We start from the raw sequence: 18,823 nt of genomic DNA on the forward strand, positions 1-18,823 counted from the left end.
TCCCACACCCACTTCCCCTTCCTCAGACACATTTAACTATTTAGAAAGCAGCATACGAAGGCCTGGCTTCTGTACCTCCTTAGGGGTAGGGATGGCTGTGGATAAGGAAAGTATGCTTTCTGCAGTTCTCTAGAAATAGAAACAGCTTATAAAATGGGCCCTGTAGGCCCCTAGATTGCTTTTGGGGCTCCAGCTAAAGACAATTCCCCACGATCCCCCTCCCTGCCACCTCCATGGTTGGGAGTCGGATAAGAAGAGTAATGTGGTGAGGGACTGGGAAGAAGTTTGGCCTCTGGCCTTGGGAAAACACTTGGAGGGCAGCCTTGGCAGTCAGTCCCCCTACTGGCTCAGGAGCTCCTGGTGGCAGGTGGGGGTGAGGTGTTAGTGGGGGAGGGGTTCCCGGAATAGTAGACGCCAAATTTTATCTGATCTGGTGAGCTCCCAGAACTCCAGGCGTAGTTGCTCAACACCTCCCCAGAGTCCTCCGTGATCAGTACTGAAAGCCCCCTTCCTTTTCTCCTTCACTTCCCTCATGGAGCATCCCTGGGAAAGGGGATTCCTTTACCTGCCTGGTTCTTCTGGCTTCTTTCCCACGGACAGGCGGCTAGCCAGTGGACATTCATTGCTCGCTATATCTTAGGTATATTCACACTCTCTGTAGCTGTTGCCAAAAGGAAACAAAAATGGTCCCTGCCTTTTGGCAAACAAATAGAGCAAAGAGAAGAGAAATTAAAGCATCTTGGGCACCCAGTCAATCCCGGTGCTGCTGGAGACAATCGCAGCAGTGTCCTGGGCCGGGGGCTGTTCCCGGCTGGGACTTACATTTAGTAAGGCCTTCCCCTGGGAAACCCCTACCCTGTCCTCTTTTCTCCAGCTCCCTCCTTTCCTTGGAGCAGGGCTGCTCATGGGCTTGTGCAAGGAAAGTTAGAGGAGACGTCTTTCTTCTACCTTATTGTCAGAGATTCCAAGGGCTCCGTGGGAAAGATCAGGAAGGGGTATAGGAAGGTTCTGGAACAGCTTAATCAATCCCTTCTTGCCCCTTGCCTACTTCCTTCCAAACCTATCCAGTTCCATCCCCTTTCTGTTGACAAGGAGTAGTCTTCTAGCCTCTTGGGCCACCCAGATCCCAAGGGTCAGAAAGCACTGAGAGAGGGACAGAATTTGAGAATAGGAAGAGCCTTTAAAAGTTATCCAGTGTGACTTTCCCATTTTGCAGATGTGGAAACACAGGGACAGAAGTGAGGCAGTGAATCGCCCAAAGCCAAGCAACATTGGGGAGGGCAGGTCTTCTTCCACCTGGAGTCGTCTGGAATCCACAGATTTCACTGCATTGCCAAAGGGGGACCCCCCCCCAACCGGGGCACTGCCCCATCTCTTTACTCCCTCCTTCCCCGAAGTCCTGTCTCTTTCAAGCACTTCCGCTGGCCCATTTCAGCTCCTGTCTGATGAGGGCAAACCTTGTCCCCCCCAGTGGTAGGGATGTGGAGCTTGAGAGCTCCCAAGAAGGCTGGTGGAGGTGGAGACCCCCCAGGGCAGGCGCGCTCATCCAGTCTCTCTCAAGTTCGAGGAGAGCGGTGCTAAGATTCCAGCAAGATTACTCCAATGAACTTTAGAGACTTTGGATTTTTAAAGCAACGTGGAAACCAGTATTTCAAATCATTCTTTATAATTACTGCCACCCACAGTGAACACATCAAGGGAAACCTTTACTTTGATAATTCTAGGAGGTGAAATTTCACCCCAGGAACCACTTTTATCTTCCACCAGACACCTGCAGGTTGTAAAGTAGTGCAGGGACAGGCAAGAGCCGAGGGTACGTGTGTTTGGGAGTGGGGGTGGTAGGGGAAGGTGGACAGGATTCCAGAAGCGCTGTGAGTATGGAAGTCTCACTTCTTAATTATCTCAAGCAGGAGAGGCAGTATAATTAGGATATAAAGGAGTGCAGCTGGAGAAGAGTCAGAAAGAATTTCAAATCATGATATGGGCTCCTGGCTCTTACTTACCAGGTTGAATAGACCTTAGACTCCTCATTAAGGGAGGTGAGAAGGAGTCTGTCTGGCTTCATAGATCACGGCTCTCTTTTATTTTTATTTAATTATTTTAAAAAAGATTTTATTTACCTATCAGAGAGAAAGAGCACACGCATGGGCAGGCAGAGCAGCAGGCAGATGGAGAGCGGGAAGCAGGCTCCCTGCTAAGCAGGGAGCCCAACACAGGGCTCACTCCCAGGACCCCGGGATCATGATGTGAGCTGAAGGCATGAGCTAAGGGGCCCATGGCTTTCTCTTATTGCTCTTGCCTCCAGTGAGACCAGTGGAATTAGGCTTGATGCCTAGGCCAAGGCAGCCTCCTGCATGTTTTAAGTCTCCAAAAGACAGCAGTTGACCTGGAAAAACTGACTAGTGACTGGGAAGTAGGGAGTGAATGGCGGGTGAGGGAGGTGAGGGGGTGGGGTGGTGGCAGGGGCTGGGAATCCGTGTGGCAGGTATGGGGAACAGAGGAGTAAGTCCTGGACTAAGGACGGGGACCAGGCTGCCCAAACTGGCAGCTGCCAGCAGCTAGGCCTGTGGGTCTAGAAAGCCTGATCAGGGTCAGGAATTGAAGCACCTCTGGGTCCTTTCAGGTGGAAGATGCTTTTATGGACTAGGCTTGGCTCTAGAAGGTTTTTACCGTGTGACTCAAGCTCACACTGTGTATCCTTGGAGCCCACCACATCAGTGGAGCTTGCGACTACTCCACAAGTCTCTGGCATACCTATGGGAGTGCTCCTCCCCCCCCACTTTTAAAGTTTATTTAAATAAATTTTACACCCAATGTGGGGCTCAAAATCACAACCCCGAGATCAAGAGCCTCATGCTCTACTGATTGAGCCAGCCAGGTGCCCCATGGGAGCCCTTCTTTATTGGGAAATAAATACACAGTCAAACAGGTGGGCCAGCCAACATCTGTAGTTCTGAGGGCCAAGAGAAAGGAGTCTGACTTGCTCAAAACTCAGATCTCCATGAGCTGGTCACTCCCCACGATCACCTCGTTCACTCGTTTGGCTACAAAAGAAAAGAAAAAAGTTGTTTGAGAACTGGCAATAAAGGTGTCATTTCAAACCAAATTATTTCTAACTTCTGCGTTCATAAACATTTATTTGTCTCCTATGTGGCTCTGCCCTTGAGAAGGTCTTGGGAATACACCTTGCCAAAGGGATTACAGGAGAGGCAGCATTTTCTAACACAGAAGGGAAAGACTCACTCTTTCTTTCTTTTTAAAAAGATTTTTATTTATTTATTTGACAGAGAGATAGAGCATAAGTGGGCAGAGCGGAAGGCACAGGAAGAGGGAGAAGCAGGCTCTCCACTGAGCAGGGAACCTGACACAGGGCTTGATCCCAGGACCCTGGGGATCATGACTGGAGTGGAAGGCAGCTGCTTAACCAACTGAGCCACCAGGAGCCTGTGGACTCATTCTTTCTAAACCTAGCTTCCAGGACACTTCACACAGGAGGGAAACTGGATGGGTCTTAAAAGATGAATACAGGTTTTTCAGGCAGTGTATCAAAGGGAAGGCATTCTAGGTTGCTGGAACAACATGAGCAAAGGTATAAAGATACAAGGAAGGGGAGCATGAAATACTGTGGTGTGGCCAAATGGTAGGGGGTGAGGGGGAAAGGGTGAGAAGCAGGGACACTCAACAGTTAAATGGAGATATCAAAAGGAGAGGGAGGATGCCTCACATGGAAATAATACCACCTACTGCATAGAGCTGTTGTGAGATTTCAGTGACTTAAGGAATCCTGAAGTGCCGGATAAGCAGTGGCCATTGTTTTGTAATATCCAAAATATGCCCTCCCTGACCTGATCCTTGCCTACCCCTACAGCTTCACATTCCACCATTGTGCAAGTATACCTGCCAGCCATACTATTTTGTAGCTCTAGACCTCTGCACAGGCTGTTCCCTCTGTCTAGAATGCCTTTCTTGGCCCTCATCCCATCACACTTCTGCCCTAAATGCCCTAATCCAGCAGCTCCACTATTAGTGGCACCTTCCCTTCCAAACTGTCCATTTCCTGCTCTGTGAAAACACCACCTGATACATATCTCTGTCTCTATGTCATTATCTCATTCTCCTACACTTCCCTGTAAGACTCTCAAGGGTAGGACCGGGGTATTTATGTTCCTACCCCAGTATCCAGCACAGCTACTGGCACAGGAAAGATTTCAGAGGTCCTGGGTAGTGATGAGGATAGGGTATGATTATCAAGTGGAGAGCAAAAGTTGAAAGGAGATGAGGGTTGGTTAGAGTATAGAGAAGCTCAGAGAATTGTAAAGCTGAGTGTAAGTAGTCTAAGATGTTTAGAAGAGAAGGAGCGAAGAGGAAGACTATGAGCCTTCAATATATTTAAGGGAGCACCCTGGAGGATGACCAGTGATGGGGTGGAAGGTAAGGAAAGGGTTGGTTTTCTAGGAATAATAGTTAGAGAATGGAGGCAGTGAACCAACAGTCTGGAAGGGGTAGGGGGAACCAGGGGCATGTTTTCTACTTCTTGCCTGGAGGTATGAGGCACAAGCAGGAGACAGGAGAGTTTTCCTGCCCTCTATTGGCTCAGACAGAAAAAGCTGACCAGCTGGCTGAAAATCGGTTCTTTCTGGGCAAGCTTCCCGTGGCTTCTAGGGATCCAATGTTTCTTGTCATAACTTGGGAAGTTGAATGTGACCCTGATAGGTAAGGCAGAAATTTTGGCTTTCCTGACGCTCTACTTCAGTCTTCGAAGGGGTCGGTGCAGCAAGATGAAGATCCTTGATGATGGGACTGAGATTGACAGAGACATGTTTGGGTTTGTTCATATTTTCCATAGGCTGGAGCTTCTAAGGGGGGTTTCTGACTGCAGCTTTAGAGACCTTAAGAATTCAGACATGTCTGGCGTGCCTGGGTGGCTCAATGGGTTAAAGCCTCTGCCTTAGGCTCAGGTCATGATCTCAGGGTTCTGGGATAGAGCCCCGCATCAGGCTCCCTGCTGAGCAGAGAGCCTGCTTCCTCCTCTCTCTGCCTGCCTCTCTGCCTACTTGTGATCTCTGCCTATCGAATAAATAAATAAAATCTTAAAAAAACAAAACACTGTTCTTTAAAAAAAAAAAAATTCAGACATGTCTTCTGTTCTACCCAACTTTTCCACTTTGTTTCTTGCTATATCTCCCTTGTACCCCATATTCTAGATTTTGCAAATGACCTGCAGTTTCCAACACATTGGATTGTTTTTGCCTTCAAGTGCTCGCTCCCCTTTGCTTGAGAGGGTCTTCCCTTTGTGTATTTGATAAATAGCCCCAAAGTTCAAGATTTAGCATTAATTCCTTCCTTGGGCCAGAACTGACCGATTTCTCTTTTATGTCCTTAATTAACCCTGACCATCTCCTGCCATCACACCCAAGAAACTTTTCTGTAATTATTTCTTTACTTGCCTGTTTCTGTACTGGGGGCAAATGGACAGGAAGAGGCAAATCTTATTCATCTTTATACCTCTAGCCTAGAATATAGGAGGCAGTAATAGTTTGTTGAATGTGTTGTGTTTGGGGGTTACGTGACAGTACAGGTACATGACAGAGGTAGGAAACGAAGCATATACAGAAGAGAAGGCCCAACCTCTGTCGGGATATAATTGACACATTTGGAGCTTTAGGGCAAGGGTACTTAGAGAAGAGCACCCTCAGGCCTACTTCTCTAACTTTCCCCATAGGAAGAGAAAGCTAGGTCTTGGCTTTTCACAAAGTCTTCTATTACAGCATCATGCTGCACAGCGGCAAACTCAGAGAAGAAAAGGATAGGAAAGCTAGGAAGAAAAGATGACAATGCCGGAAAGGAAAGACCTTCTGAGTCAAAAGGACTTGAGTTGTGTTTTGTTTTGTTTTTTATTTTTTACTTATTTTTTTTTAAAGATTTTATTTATTTATTTGACAGAGATCACAAGTAGGCAGAGAGGCAGGCAGAGAAAGGAGGAAGCAGGCTCCCTGCTGAGCAGAGAGCCCGATGCGGGGCTCGATCCCAGGACCCTGAGATCATGACCTGAGCCGAAGGCAGAGGCTTTAACCTACTGAGCCACCCAGGCGCCCCAGTGTTTTTTTTTTTTTTTTTTTTTTTTTTTAAAGATTTTATTTATTTATTTGACAGAGTGAGAGTATAAGCAGGGGAGGGGGAGTGGCAGGCAGAGGGAGATGCGGGACTCCGCCCCAGGACCCTGAGATGGAGACCTGAGCCAGAGGCACACACTTAACCAACAGAGCCACCCGGGCGTCCAAAAAGAGTTGTAATTGGACTCTGAGCAGATTCTTTCCTGTCTTTAGGCTTTAGTTCCCTCGTCAAGTGGGGATTCTATGAGATGAATGGATAGAAAGCGCCCAGCACCGGGCTTTTATAAGTATTAAACATAAGTTATGGAACGGGGCTGGGGCTGGCCTGGAGTCCTGCCCTCCGAGCTGCTCGTTTTTGGGCTTCATAAGCATCTGTTTTCTTCAGTGAAGGGAATGGGAAGGAGGCCCAGATACTGCTCAGGCCGCTGCATTCCCTAGGGCTGGGGATGGTCCTGGAGTGTGACTATCAATTAGGATCCACCCTTGAGATAAGAATGACCGGGAAAGAGTAAAGGAAATACTACTTCGGGTAGACTCTCAGGGTTTGTGCAAAAGCTCCTTTTTACCCTTTGTCTCTCTACAGCCATGAGTCAGCCTCCTCATCTCCTTTCTAGAGCCCAACATTTATTCTTCTTTCACCAGTCTCTCCCTAGTTTCCAGAGATACTGGACCGTTCTGCAGACAGTCTTAGTTCTAATTAACACTCTCTGTGGCCCTCAGTGCTCCAGACCAGAAGGGCAAGTGAGTCTGGGTGGCGCAGACAAGGCTTTGTTTCTGCCAGGTTCCAAATAAACACTTAAGCCTTCTTTGGCCGGCCCTACCCATTTCCCCCGCTACCCTCTGGTCTGCTCTTGGCCTGGGGGTGGGAGAAGACTTGCTCATTTGGTTCAGGGAAGACAGACTAGATCTGGTGCTTGGGGGATGGATGTATTTTCACGGGGATTCTGTACGGTGGAGGAAATCTGGAGGGCAGCAACAAGCAGTACTAGTTCTGCTTGGCCAGGGTTGGAAGCAGGTTCCAGTGAACACTCAAAAAGTTCTGGGCTGGAAACAGATCCTAAGGAGCCTTCCCTGAGAGTACAAACAGAGGCTGGTAAGTTGAGGAGAAACCAGTGGGACAAGGGAATGACAAGCTGCGGATGAAAAGCTGCACTGCTGGGAAGCTGGGAAGGATTCCTGCTAGCCAGGACTTGCCCTTCGTGCCCGCCCCGTCTACTTTCAGGGCCACAGGATTGATCACTGGGGTCACAGGGAAGAGATTCGAGTCATCTCACTGACCAGGAGAAGAGACTCACATGGAGTCTCCAACCGGAGTCTCCAGGTTTTTACTTTGCCAACTGCGGCTCTCCTACTGGCTTGAGCGGGAGGTCAAACTTGACCACCGGGATTGTTGCCAGAGATGATCTCATTAACTGAGTAGGATGGGGTGCGGGTGAGAAAACCTAGAGTTCTGTTAGAAAACGGCTCATACTGCTGCTGGTGCTAGAAGAGGGCATAGAGGGCTACACTGGCTTGTAAGAATCACGTTTTGGGGGTATAAGACTCATATGGACAGAGTGACTCTCTGGTATGCAAATGACTGAAATCTAGAGAGGGAACGGCACTGCTTCTGAGGATGAATATTTTTTCCTGAAATCTCTCCAGGTGAGGAAGACTGACTGGGGACTCGGCCATCTATTAAGCTGTTCGCTGCTGAGGATCTGAGGTGTTGGTGCTTGCCCGGCTCATCCATGGTAGAGCTCCGGAGGGCTGCACTGATGGCTGGGAATTTGCCTTCTGCATAATGCTCAGCTGCAAAGACAAGTGACAGTGGGAACAGGAAGTGTTGGGATTTTCCAGTTTACAGTCCAGATGATACTTCCCTGGCAACCTCTCTTTTAGGAGGACTATTAAAGGGTCTCCTTCTAAAATAGGGACACATGGTGTTAGAGCCAGAAGTCCATGAGATGCTAAAGCCTATGACATCCTAGGGGTTTGGCTAGCCCAGTTTTGTGCTCCCTGATGGGAGATGCCATGACTCAAAGCCCCAATATCTGGCATTCCATTGTCATGTACGCACTCTGCACACAGAATGGAAAGGGTCCTCACAAAGTAAAAGGAAGGAGCACCATGACTTTATTGGAAATGGGGAGGAGAAGCAGCAGAAGCTGTGAAGTTCCAGGTCCCAGCATACGAGAAAGGAGGGATCCTCTAGAGCAGTGGCAAAAGGAATTCATGCATTCAAATATGCCTGTGGAGTCTAAACTCTTAAAAACCACAAAAGGAAGCAGCTCCTGGCTCCAGGAGGGACTAAAAGGAGAAAGCACTGGAGGATGCTTCTACTTGCTGCTGAGCAGGAGACAATGGACAGAGACAAAGAGGTAGGAAGGAGGTGGAAGAAACATTGTTTGGGGCCACAGACCCAAAAAGAAGAGAACAAAGGGTGGTGCATGGGTGGCTCAGTAGGTTAAGCCTCTGCATTCAGCTCAGGTCACAATCTCGGGGTCCTGGGATGGAGCACCGCATCGGGCTCTCTGCTCAGCAGGGAGCCTGCTTCCTCCTCTCTCTCTCTGCCTGCCTCTCTGCCTACTTGTGATCTCTGTGTCAAATAAATAAATAAAATCTTAAAAAAAAAAAAAAAGAAGAGAACAAAGAAGGACAGAGAAATGCAATGAGGTGACAGGGAGGGGACAGGATAAGAAAGCAGCTCCACAGACCAGCTGCTTTTGAAACTCTGGGGACCCTTTCCAAGGCCTTCCATGGGGTTAGAGAAAAGGCTGGGTGTTCTGAATCCTCTTTAAAAAAAAAAAACAAACTTTTTTAAAATTAAGAGTTTAATTTTTTAATTTTTAAAAAAATTTTAATTTTTTAACTTTTAAAATTTTTTATTTATTTATTTATTTATTTTAAAAAGATTTTATTTATTTATTTGAGAGAGAGACAGTGAGAGAGAACATGAGCGAGGAGAAGGTCAGAGGGAGAAGCAGACTCCCCATGGAGCTGGGAGCCCGATGTGGGACTCGATCCCGGGACTCCGGGATCATGACCTGAGCCGAAGGCAGTCGTCCAACCAACTGAGCCACCCAGGCGTCCCAAATTTTTAATTTTTTAAGAAGATTTTATTTATTTATTTGACAGAGATCACAAGTAGGCAGAGAGGCAGGCAGAGAGAGAGAAGGGGAAGCCGGCTCCCCACGGAGCAGAGAGCCCGATGTGGGGCTCGATCCCAGGACCCTGGGATCATGACCCAAGCTGAAAGCAGAGGCTTTAACCCACTGAGCCACCCAGGCGCCCCTATTTTTTAATTTTTTAAAAATAAGCTCTAGACCCAGCATGGGTCTTGAACTCACAACCCCAAGATCAAGAATTGTACGTTTTATAGACTAAGCCAGCTAGGCACTCTAACTGAATCCTATTTTATTTGTTTGTTTGTTTATCTATCTATCTATCTATTTGATGGGGAGAGAGAGAGCAGCAAAAGCAGGGGGAGTAGAGAGGGAGAAGCAGGCTGCCCACTGTGCGGCACTCAATCCCAGCACCCTGCTAGGCTCATGATCTGAGCTGAAGGCAGATGCTCAACGGAATGAGCCACTCAGGTACCTATTTATCCTATTTTATTTTATTTTTTTTTGAAGATTTTATTCATTTATTTGTCAGAGAGAGTGAGCACAGGCAGACAGAGTGGCAGGCAGAGGCAGAGGGAGAAGCAGGCTCCCTGCTGAGCAGGGAGCCCAATGCGGGACTCGATCCCAGGACGCCGGGATCATGACCTGAGCCGAGGGCAGCTGCTCAACCAACTGAGCCACCCAGGCATCCCTATTTATCCTATTTTAAAGAAATTAAATCAGAATCCTATTTTAAAGAAATTACCAACAGGCTCTAGGTGCCCAAGAAAAAAGTTTCTCTGTAACCCAAGGGTTGGTCTGGGTAAGCTGGATATTCAGTAGGAGAAGAGATAACCAAGACCTGGGGTTCCTGAAGATCAGAAAGAGCTGGGATATAGAGGCCAAATATATTTTCCCAATTGGTCTGGGGAAGATGGACTAAACAGAGAAAAGGTCTATCACTGATCAAATTCTGCTGGCCAAGTCAGGAGTGGTTTCTTCCTCTGGTCTTTCAGGAGGCTGTCTTGCAGTAATTCAGGCTGAAGACTCAGTTTTGTCATTTACTAGCTATGTACCTTGGGTAAATTTCAATTTTTTTTTTAAGATTTTATTTATTTATTTGACATACGGAGATCACAAGTAGGTAGAGAGAAAGGAGGAAGCAGACTCCCTGCTGAGCAGAAAGCCCGATGTGGGGCTCGATCCCAGGACTCTGGGATCACGACCTGAGCCGAAAGCAGAGGCTTTAACCCACTGAGCCACCCAGGTGCCCCCAAATTTCAATTTTTTTAAAGTCTCAGTTTCCAGTTCACCAGATGGGTCAGTAATGGATCCCTACCTACCTCAGAGGGTTTTTATGAGAATCCAATAAGATAGTGTATTTGAGAACATTTTATTTTATTATTAAAAAAAACAAAGATTTTATTTATTTATTTATTTGACAGAGGATCACAAATAAGTAGAGAGGCAGGCAGAGAGAAAGTGGAGGAAGAAGGCTCCCCGCTGAGCAGAGAGTCTGATGCAGGGCTCGATCCCAGCACTCTGGGATCATGACCTGAGCTGAAGGCAGAGGCTTTAACCCACTCAGCCACCCAGGCGCCCCTGAGAACATTTTAAAGTTATAAACAACAGGGGCACCTGGGTGGCACAGTCGGTTAAGCATCTGACTCTTGGTTTCAGCTTAGGTTGTGATCTCAGGATGGTGAGATCGAGCCCTGCGCAGGGCTCCACACTCAGCACAGAGTCGGCTTGTCCCTCTCCCACTGTCCCTCCCACCTCTCGTGTGTGTGTGTGTGTGTGTGTGTGTGTGTGTGTGTGCATGCACGCATACTCTCTCGCTCTCTAAAAAGAAATGAATCTTCAAAGCTACAAACAACTGGAAGCCAATGGCGTTCCAGGAGGGGAGTGCTGTCCACGTGGCCAGTGCTGGGAGTTCCAGTTGGTGTGCCGGCCCTTGCACTCGCGCACCATCACTGAAGAAAACACCAAAGGCTACAGTGCTGCTGTTGACCAATGCTCCTGCTTGAAAGTTCTCTGGTGAGACACTGGGTGGAATGTGTCTGCCACTAATTAAAAATGCCAGCCTTCCTTATAACAAGGGCATAGATGTCTGACCAGGCTTCACCTCCAGATGCAGCCACCCCAAACTCTGGGCTGAGAACTAGTGACACAAAGAAGCAGGAACCAGAGAGAACCCACTTTGGGCTTGTTGGGTGGTGGAAGCAGCAATGCAAGCCGGGGTATCCGGTGGTCAGTGAGGATGGCAGTGGGGTCCTCGGCACAATGGTTTGGCGCATACATCTTGATGTATGTTTTAAGCTTGCTTCTGCAGCCATCGTAGAACTGTGGGCTCGGATTTTTTTTTTTTTTTATCGGCTTAAATCAGCCAGAGTTTGTTATGATGCTTCGTTATAATGCTTACCTTACTGGTAAACTAGTGACAGTTGGGAAAGGCTTCTCAGAAATGACCATTCTCACATAGAGGAAGAAAGTGGTTAAAATGTGAGAAGAAAGGGATTGCAGAGGAAGGCTGCATCTAGTCTCAGGTAGAGAAATAAAGGTGAAGGATGGTTTCAGGCCAAGGCCACACCTCCCCAATTCATTTACCAATATTACATGTGAATCTTGTGAAAGCGTAAGTTTAAAAAAAAAGTCAGGGGAGATCTCATGGTAATAGCAACCATCTCACATGTGGCTTTCTTGGAACCCTGTTTCTGCCCTGAAATTTCAGAAAGTAGGTTCTATGGATCCAAAATTCATTCACCCATTCCCTCCCTCACTCATTCCCACCCCCCACTATAAACTATAAACCAGTTCTTTTTTTTTTTTTTTTAAGATTTCATTTATTTATTTGACAGAGAGAGACACAGAGAGAGAGGGAACACAAGCAGGGGGAGTGGGAAAAGCAGGCTTCCCGCTGAGTGGGGAGCCCAATGCGGGGCTCGATCCCATAAGCCCGGAATCATGACTTGAGCTGAAGGCAGACACTTAACAACTGAGACACCCAGGTGCCCCTAAACCTGTTCTGAGAGCTAGGGATGCATACTAGGTCAATCCCTGGCCTTAAGGATCTCAGTCAGCAGAGAAAGCACAGTCATAGGTAACCGCTATAACCTGTGACTATAGTTTAATAAAGGTGCTAACAAAGTTCAGGTGTGCAGAGGAAGAAGGAATGCTTCGTTTGGCTGTAGGGAGTTATGGGAAGAGTCAGGGAAGGTTCTGCAGAGGAGAAAAAACCACTTGGGCAGAGTCTTCAAAAGAGGGATTCCAGACAGAGAGGGCATGTACAGGGCGTGGAGTGGCACAGAGGGACTGTGTGGACAGGACACCCTAGGGCCCTTGTGTGCTCCCGGAGCTGTGTGTGCGCCTCACAACATTTAATTATATTTCTCACAACAGTTCTCCAAGATCATTGTTATTGTCTCAATTTTTCTAGTTTCGAAAATCTAAGGTCTAGGGAGGAAAATCTAACCAGTGAGCTGCACAGCTGAGACGTGAATCCAGGTCTGTTTGATTCTAAAGCTCCAAAGGGAGGTATGTAGCTTTTAAAAAAAGGGAAGGAAAGGGACGCTTGAGTGGCTCAGTGGGTTGAGCCGCTGCCTTCGGCATGATCCCAGGGTCCTGGGATTGAGTTCAGTGTGGGGCTCCCTGCTCAGTGGGGAGCCTGCTTCTCCCCCTCCCTGTGGCTCCTCCTGCCTGTGCGCTCTCTCTCTTGAGTTGATTGACAGATAGGTAGATAAATAAATAAAAAAAAAAATCTTAAAAAAAAGAATAGCCATTCTTATTGATCTTGAGCTTTTTGTCTATTTTCTGTTTAAAAACACCTAGCCGGGGTGCCTGGGTGGCTCAGTCGTTAAGCGTCTGCCTTCAGCTCAGGTCATGATCCCAGGGTCCTGGGATTGAGCCTGCATCGGGCTCCCCACTCGCCAGGAAGCCTGCTTCTCCCTCTCCCACTCCCCCTGCTTATGATCCCTCTCTCTGCTGTGTCTCTCTCTGTCAAATAAATAAATAGATAAAATCTTTAAAAAAAATAAAAAATAAAAACACCCAGCCAAAGTATGGAACCATTCAGATTCTCAGCCCATCAGAGAAGCCCTGATTCTTGTGTCTCTCATGCACTACACAGAGGCAAACCTCAGAGATGGTGCATGTTTGGTTCCACTGCAATAAAGTGAATATTACAGTAAAGCAAGTTAAATGAATTTTTTGGTTTCCCAGTACATATAAAAGTTATGTTTACACTATACAGTAGTCCATGAATTGTGCAACAGCATTATGTCTAAATAAATAAATATAAATAATTTATTGCTAAAAAAGGCTATCATCTGAGTTTTCAGCGAGTCCTAATCTTTTCGCTGGTGGAGGGTCTGGCCTCGCTGTTGATGGCTGCTGACCGGTCAGGTTGGTGGGCGCTGAAGGCTGGGGCAGTTGTGGTGGTTTCTTCAAATACGACAAGGAAGTCTGCTGCACTGATTGGCTCTTCCTTTCAGAAACGATTTCCCTGTAGCACGTGATGCTGTTTGATAGCATTTTACCCAGAGCAGAACTTCTTTCAAAATGGGGACTCCGTCCTCTCCGACCCTAAAGCCGCTTCAGCAACTGAGTTTACGGAATGTCCTAAATCCTTTACTGTCATCTCCACAATCTTCACAGCGTCTTCACTGGGAGCAGGTTCCATCTCCAGAAACCACTGTCTTTGTTCCTCCATAAGCTGTAACTCCTCACCTGTTCAGGTTTTCTCAAGGGACGACCGCACTTCAGCCTCTCCTTCAGGTGCCTCTTCTGACTCTCTTGCTCTTTCCAGCCCATCTGCGGTCACTTCCTCCGCTCAAGTGCTCAACCCCTCACAGTCACCCGTGAGGGCTGGAACCGCCTTCTTCCGAAGTCCTGCTCATGATAGTATTTTGACCTCTCCCTATGGATCACAAATGTTCTTTCTTTCTTTTTTTTTATATATATATATTTTAGAGAGGCAGAGAGCATGAGCATGTGGGGAAGGGGGACATGGAAGGGGAGAGAGAGGATCTCAAGCAGACTCCCCACTGAGCACAGAGCCCTACACAGGCTCAGTCTCCCAATCCTGAGATCATGACCTGAGCTGAAACCAGCTGAAACCAACTGAGCCTCCCAGGCACCCCTCTAGAAGGTTTTCAGTTTATTTTGCCCAGATCCATCAGAGGAATAACTATGGCAGCTACAGCCTTAAGAAATATATTTCTTTTTTTAGAGAGAGAGAGAGAGAGAACACAAGCAAGTGGGGCAGGGGTTAGGTCTGTGGGGAAGGGGCAGAGGGAGAGGGGGACCTTGTACTTCTATGTTACGAATATGGGCTTCTTTCCTCCAACCTCAGGAACCCACCTCTGCTAGCTTCTGACTTTTCTCCTACAGCTTCCTCCCCTCTCTCAACCTTCGCAGAATTGAAGAGAGTGAGGGCCTTGCTCTGGTAAGGCTTTGGTTTAAGGGAATATTGTGGCAGGCTTGATCTTCTATTCCGACCACTAAAACTTTCTCCACATCAGCAATAAGTTTGTTTTGCTTATCATTTGTGTGCTCACTACAGTAGCACTTTTAATTTCCTTCAAGAACTTCTCCTTTGAATTCACAACTTGTCTATTTGGTGCAGAAGGCCCAGCTTTCAGCCTATCTCGGCTTTTAACATGTCTCCCTCACTTAAAAGTTTACTCATTTCTAGCTTTTGATTTAAAGTAAGGCGTTAAAAAAAAAAAAAGTGAGAGATGTGCAATTCTTCCTTTCACTTGAACACTTAGAGGCCATTGCAGGGTTATTAATTGGCCTAATTTCATTTAAAAATTTTTTTAAAAAGATTTTATTTATTTGAGAGAGAGAGCGAGTGCACAAGCTGTGGGAGGGGCAGAGGGAGAGGAACAAGCAGACTCCCGACTGAGAGTGGCGCCCAGTGTGGCCTTGATCTCAGGATCTGGGATCATGACCAGAGCCAAAGGTAGATGCTTAACTGACTGAGCCACCCACGCGCCCCAACTGGCCTAATTTCAATATTGCCTCTCAAGGAATAGGGAGACCGGAGGATAGGAAAGAGATGGGAATGACTGGTTGGTCAAGCAGTTAGAACACACACAAAGTTTATCAATTAAGATAAATTAAGGGGCGCCTGGGTGGCTCAATGGGTTAAAGCTTCTGCCTTTGGCTCAGGTCATGATCCCAGGATCCTGATATCGAGCCCCAAATCGGGCTCTCTGCTCAGCAGGGAGCCTGCTTCCTCCTCTCTCTGTGCCTGCCTCTCTGCCTACTTGTCATCTCTGTCTGTCAAATACATAAATAAAATCTTAAAAAATCCCACAAAACTTTAAAAAAAGATAAATGAAGATGCAGTCTGTGGAGCCCCTGCCCATTACAATGGTAACATCAAAAATCACTGACCACAGATCACCAGAACAAATACGATAACAATGAAAAAAGTTTGAAATATTGCAAGAATTACCAAAATGTGACACAGAGGCATGAAGTGAGCAAATATTTTTGGAAAAAATGGTACGCAGAGACTTGCTCAACACAAGGTCACAACAAACCCTCAATTTGTAAAAGAAATGCAGTATCTGTGCAGCGCAGCAAGACGAGGCATGCCTGTACAGTTCTTCTCCAGTAGCAGAGGTTAAGCCTCTGCCTTCTGCTCAGGTCATGATCTTAGGGTCTGGGGATTGAGCCCCACGTCGGCCTCTCTGCCCAGCAGGGAGTGAGCTAATACTGCCATCTCCAAGACACGAGCTCTGAGTGAACGGTTTCCGAAGAAACGGCTAAACTTCCCCCAGGCCAGGAACCTACAGGACTACCTCTCTTCAACAGCAGGTGAGACAAGGTGCTCAAGGAGTCTAGGAGGTCAAAAGCGGGTTTCAACACTTTTGCTGGATTACTGGCCCTTCTCACATAGGCCCAAGAGCCACTGTAAAGTATTGGTGCTAATCTGGGCCATTAGATCTTTTTGGTTATGTTTTAAAAATTTTTGATAACAAGGCTGTATATATTTATGAGATTATCTGTAAGATGCATTCCTAAAAATGGAACTGTTAAGTCAAAATTAACAGGTTTGACAATGATGTCAATTCTCCTCCAAAGACGGCTTTATCAATTCATGGTCTCACCCACAGAGAATGCATGTGCTTGTCCCCTAATCGTCACCAGCACTGAGCACCAACTGTACTACCGTGCTAGGAAAAAAGTGGCATCTGTGATTGTAATTTGGTTTACCTTTGGCTTCAATCCTCTGGCCACTTCCAATTAGGCAGTTCTTGATGTCCGCTCCTTTCTCTATCACAGCATTGTTGCAGATAACGCTGTCTTGGATGTTGCTTCTGGAACACAATAAACAGCTAGGTTACAGAATGCCCGTGGCTCTCATCAGCATCCTCACCACTATGGGTTGGGGGGTCTGGCTCCTCCATAGGCTAGGAATAGCTGCTCCATCCAGTTAATGGCTACATGCCTCAAATTATCACTGGGAGACAGAATGGCTCAGCCGGCCCAAGGGTGGACCTGGTTTTAGGGAAGTCCAGACTTCAGACAGGCTCCTAATGATCCTTCCCGCCAAGGCTTGAAAACTGCAGACCCCATGACTTCAGTTCTTTAGGTACCCGTCCCTGCACTGACCCACCACTCAGCTGCTCACCTGGGAATATATCCTAAATTTCATTTAAGGCTTAAGTCCCATGAATCTCCCTAGGAGATCAGCTATGGGAACAGCAGGTGTCCCACAGCTCTCAGTACAGACTTTTGGTTAATTAAAACCAAACTCATTTAGAAAACAAAAACAAGAAACAAAACCCAGTGTTTTTTAAACTAGGTCCAGGCCACATCAAAGACTACTCCGGGGGCGCCTGGGTGGCTCAGTAGGTTAAGCCTCTGCCTTCTGCTCAGGTCATGATCTTAGGGTCTGGGGATTGAGCCCCACGTCGGCCTCTCTGCCCAGCAGGGAGCCTCCTTCCCCGTCTCTGCCTGCCTCTCTGCCTTGTGATCTCTCTCTCTCTCTGTCAAATAAATAAATAAATAAATAAATAAATAAATAAATATTTTTAAAAGGTTTATTTATTTGACAGAGAGAGATCACAAGCAGGCAGAGTGGCAGACAGAGGGAGAGAGAGAAGCAGACTTCCCACCAAGCAAGGAGCCCGATATGGGACTTGATTCCAGAACCCTGGGAACATGACCTGAGCCAAAGGCAGCTGTTTAACCAACTGAGCCACCCAGGCGTCCCATTAAATAAAAATCTTTAAAAAAAAAAAAAAAAAAAAAAAAAGACTACCCCAGATCCTACATTCTCAAGAGTAGCACTTCTTGCTCTTGGCATTTTAATGTGTTTAAAGAGCATCTTTCTGGCTCCTGAAGACTGGTAGGTGAGAAGACAGGTCCTTTTGAAAACCTTTGCTAGCACCCACTGTCTACCTACTCTATGCTAGATGTCGTGCAAGTAAATACTCTAGGTACGTTACAGGAGTGACTTACAAATCAAGCCATTTAATCAGAAAAATCACTTGGGCAGTGCAAAAAATAAACAAAAGCACCCTCATTGTCTTGGCTTCCATCAATCCTTTTGGTAGGTCTGAGATGGGGGCCTCATGTATTTAGAAAAAAAGAGCTTCCTAGATGATTCTGGGAGTATCATTTTTGCCTCTGATGCAGTAAAAAATAACAACCACATTTTGCAGATGAGGTAACAAACAGATTTAGGGAAGTTAAACCATTTACCCCAAACCACATAATTGCCAAGCAGCAGATTCAAATCTAGGTCTGCCTGACTCCAGAATCCATACATTTAATCATAACGCCATATAAAGAAATCAAGGGAAGGAAAGACTGGAGGAAGCTTGCTTGGAATTGCCAAGCTGCTCTTGAGAGCCAAATGGCTCTGTGGAGGGAAGGGCTCGGCCCTAACAGGGAAATATTCACTACCTTAAAGAGTCAGAAGTGGGCAGCTAAAGCGGAGAAGGAAGGTGAGTAGGAAGGGTGTGAGCATCCATTTAAACAAAACAAAACAAAACAAAACAAAACGCCAATTAAGGAAAAATCCTCAGGCAACCCAGGAGGCATGGGGGATGGCGAGGAGGACATTCCAAACCCTGAAACTATTTGTGCAGAAGCTATTAAAAAAGATTCTTCCCAAACGCCAAGACTTTTTAGTAAAATGCAGAAAAGGAATTCTAGCCTGCTATAGCATTCCAGAGTCTTCTTTATCTCTATTCTTCTGGAAGGTTAAGCCAGTTGGAAAGCAGCAAAAGGCAAAAGCCACAGCACCTCTGTGGTGTGGGCTGGAGACAGGCAGACAGTATTAGTTTGTTTTTTGGCTCAGATTCAGAATATACACACAAAAAATCGGGATACACAGTGGGTGGACATTAAGGGACCTTCCAGAACTTTCCAACTTGTCTTCTGCTTTAGGCAAAGCAGTTCAGTTAGCAGCTAGAGTGGCTCCTGCTTCTCCTTTTTTTTTTTTTTTTAGATTTTATTTATTTATTTGACAGACAGAGATCACAAGTAGGCAGAGAGGCAGGCAGAGAGAGAGGAGGAAGCAGGCTCCCTGCTGTGCAGAGAGCCCGATTTGGGGCTCGATCCCAGGACCCTGGGATCATGACCTGAGCCCAAGGCAGATGCTTTAAC

General features: G+C 46.8%; 1 protein-coding gene across 4 annotated transcripts in view; it reads right to left on the bottom strand.

Moving 5' to 3' along the window:
- Window positions 1-2,856: 2,856 nt before the first annotated feature.
- Window positions 2,857-18,823, bottom strand: part of EIF2B3 (eukaryotic translation initiation factor 2B subunit gamma) — a 135,100-nt gene continuing 119,133 nt past the window's right edge. For all 4 annotated transcript variants that reach the window (XM_032877608.1, XM_032877609.1, XM_032877611.1 and 1 more), the window contains 2 exons: window positions 16,421-16,524; window positions 2,857-3,044 (listed from right to left, as the gene is read on the bottom strand). In XM_032877608.1, the coding sequence (XP_032733499.1) occupies window positions 2,992-3,044; window positions 16,421-16,524 (157 nt within the window). In that variant the 3' untranslated portion in view covers window positions 2,857-2,991. The remainder of the gene's footprint in view (window positions 3,045-16,420; window positions 16,525-18,823) is intronic.

Source organism: Lontra canadensis, unplaced genomic scaffold, assembly GCF_010015895.1.
Source record: "Lontra canadensis isolate GAN:19392208 unplaced genomic scaffold, GSC_riverotter_1.0 scaffold60, whole genome shotgun sequence".
In the NCBI taxonomy this organism is placed as follows: Eukaryota; Metazoa; Chordata; class Mammalia; order Carnivora; family Mustelidae; genus Lontra; species Lontra canadensis.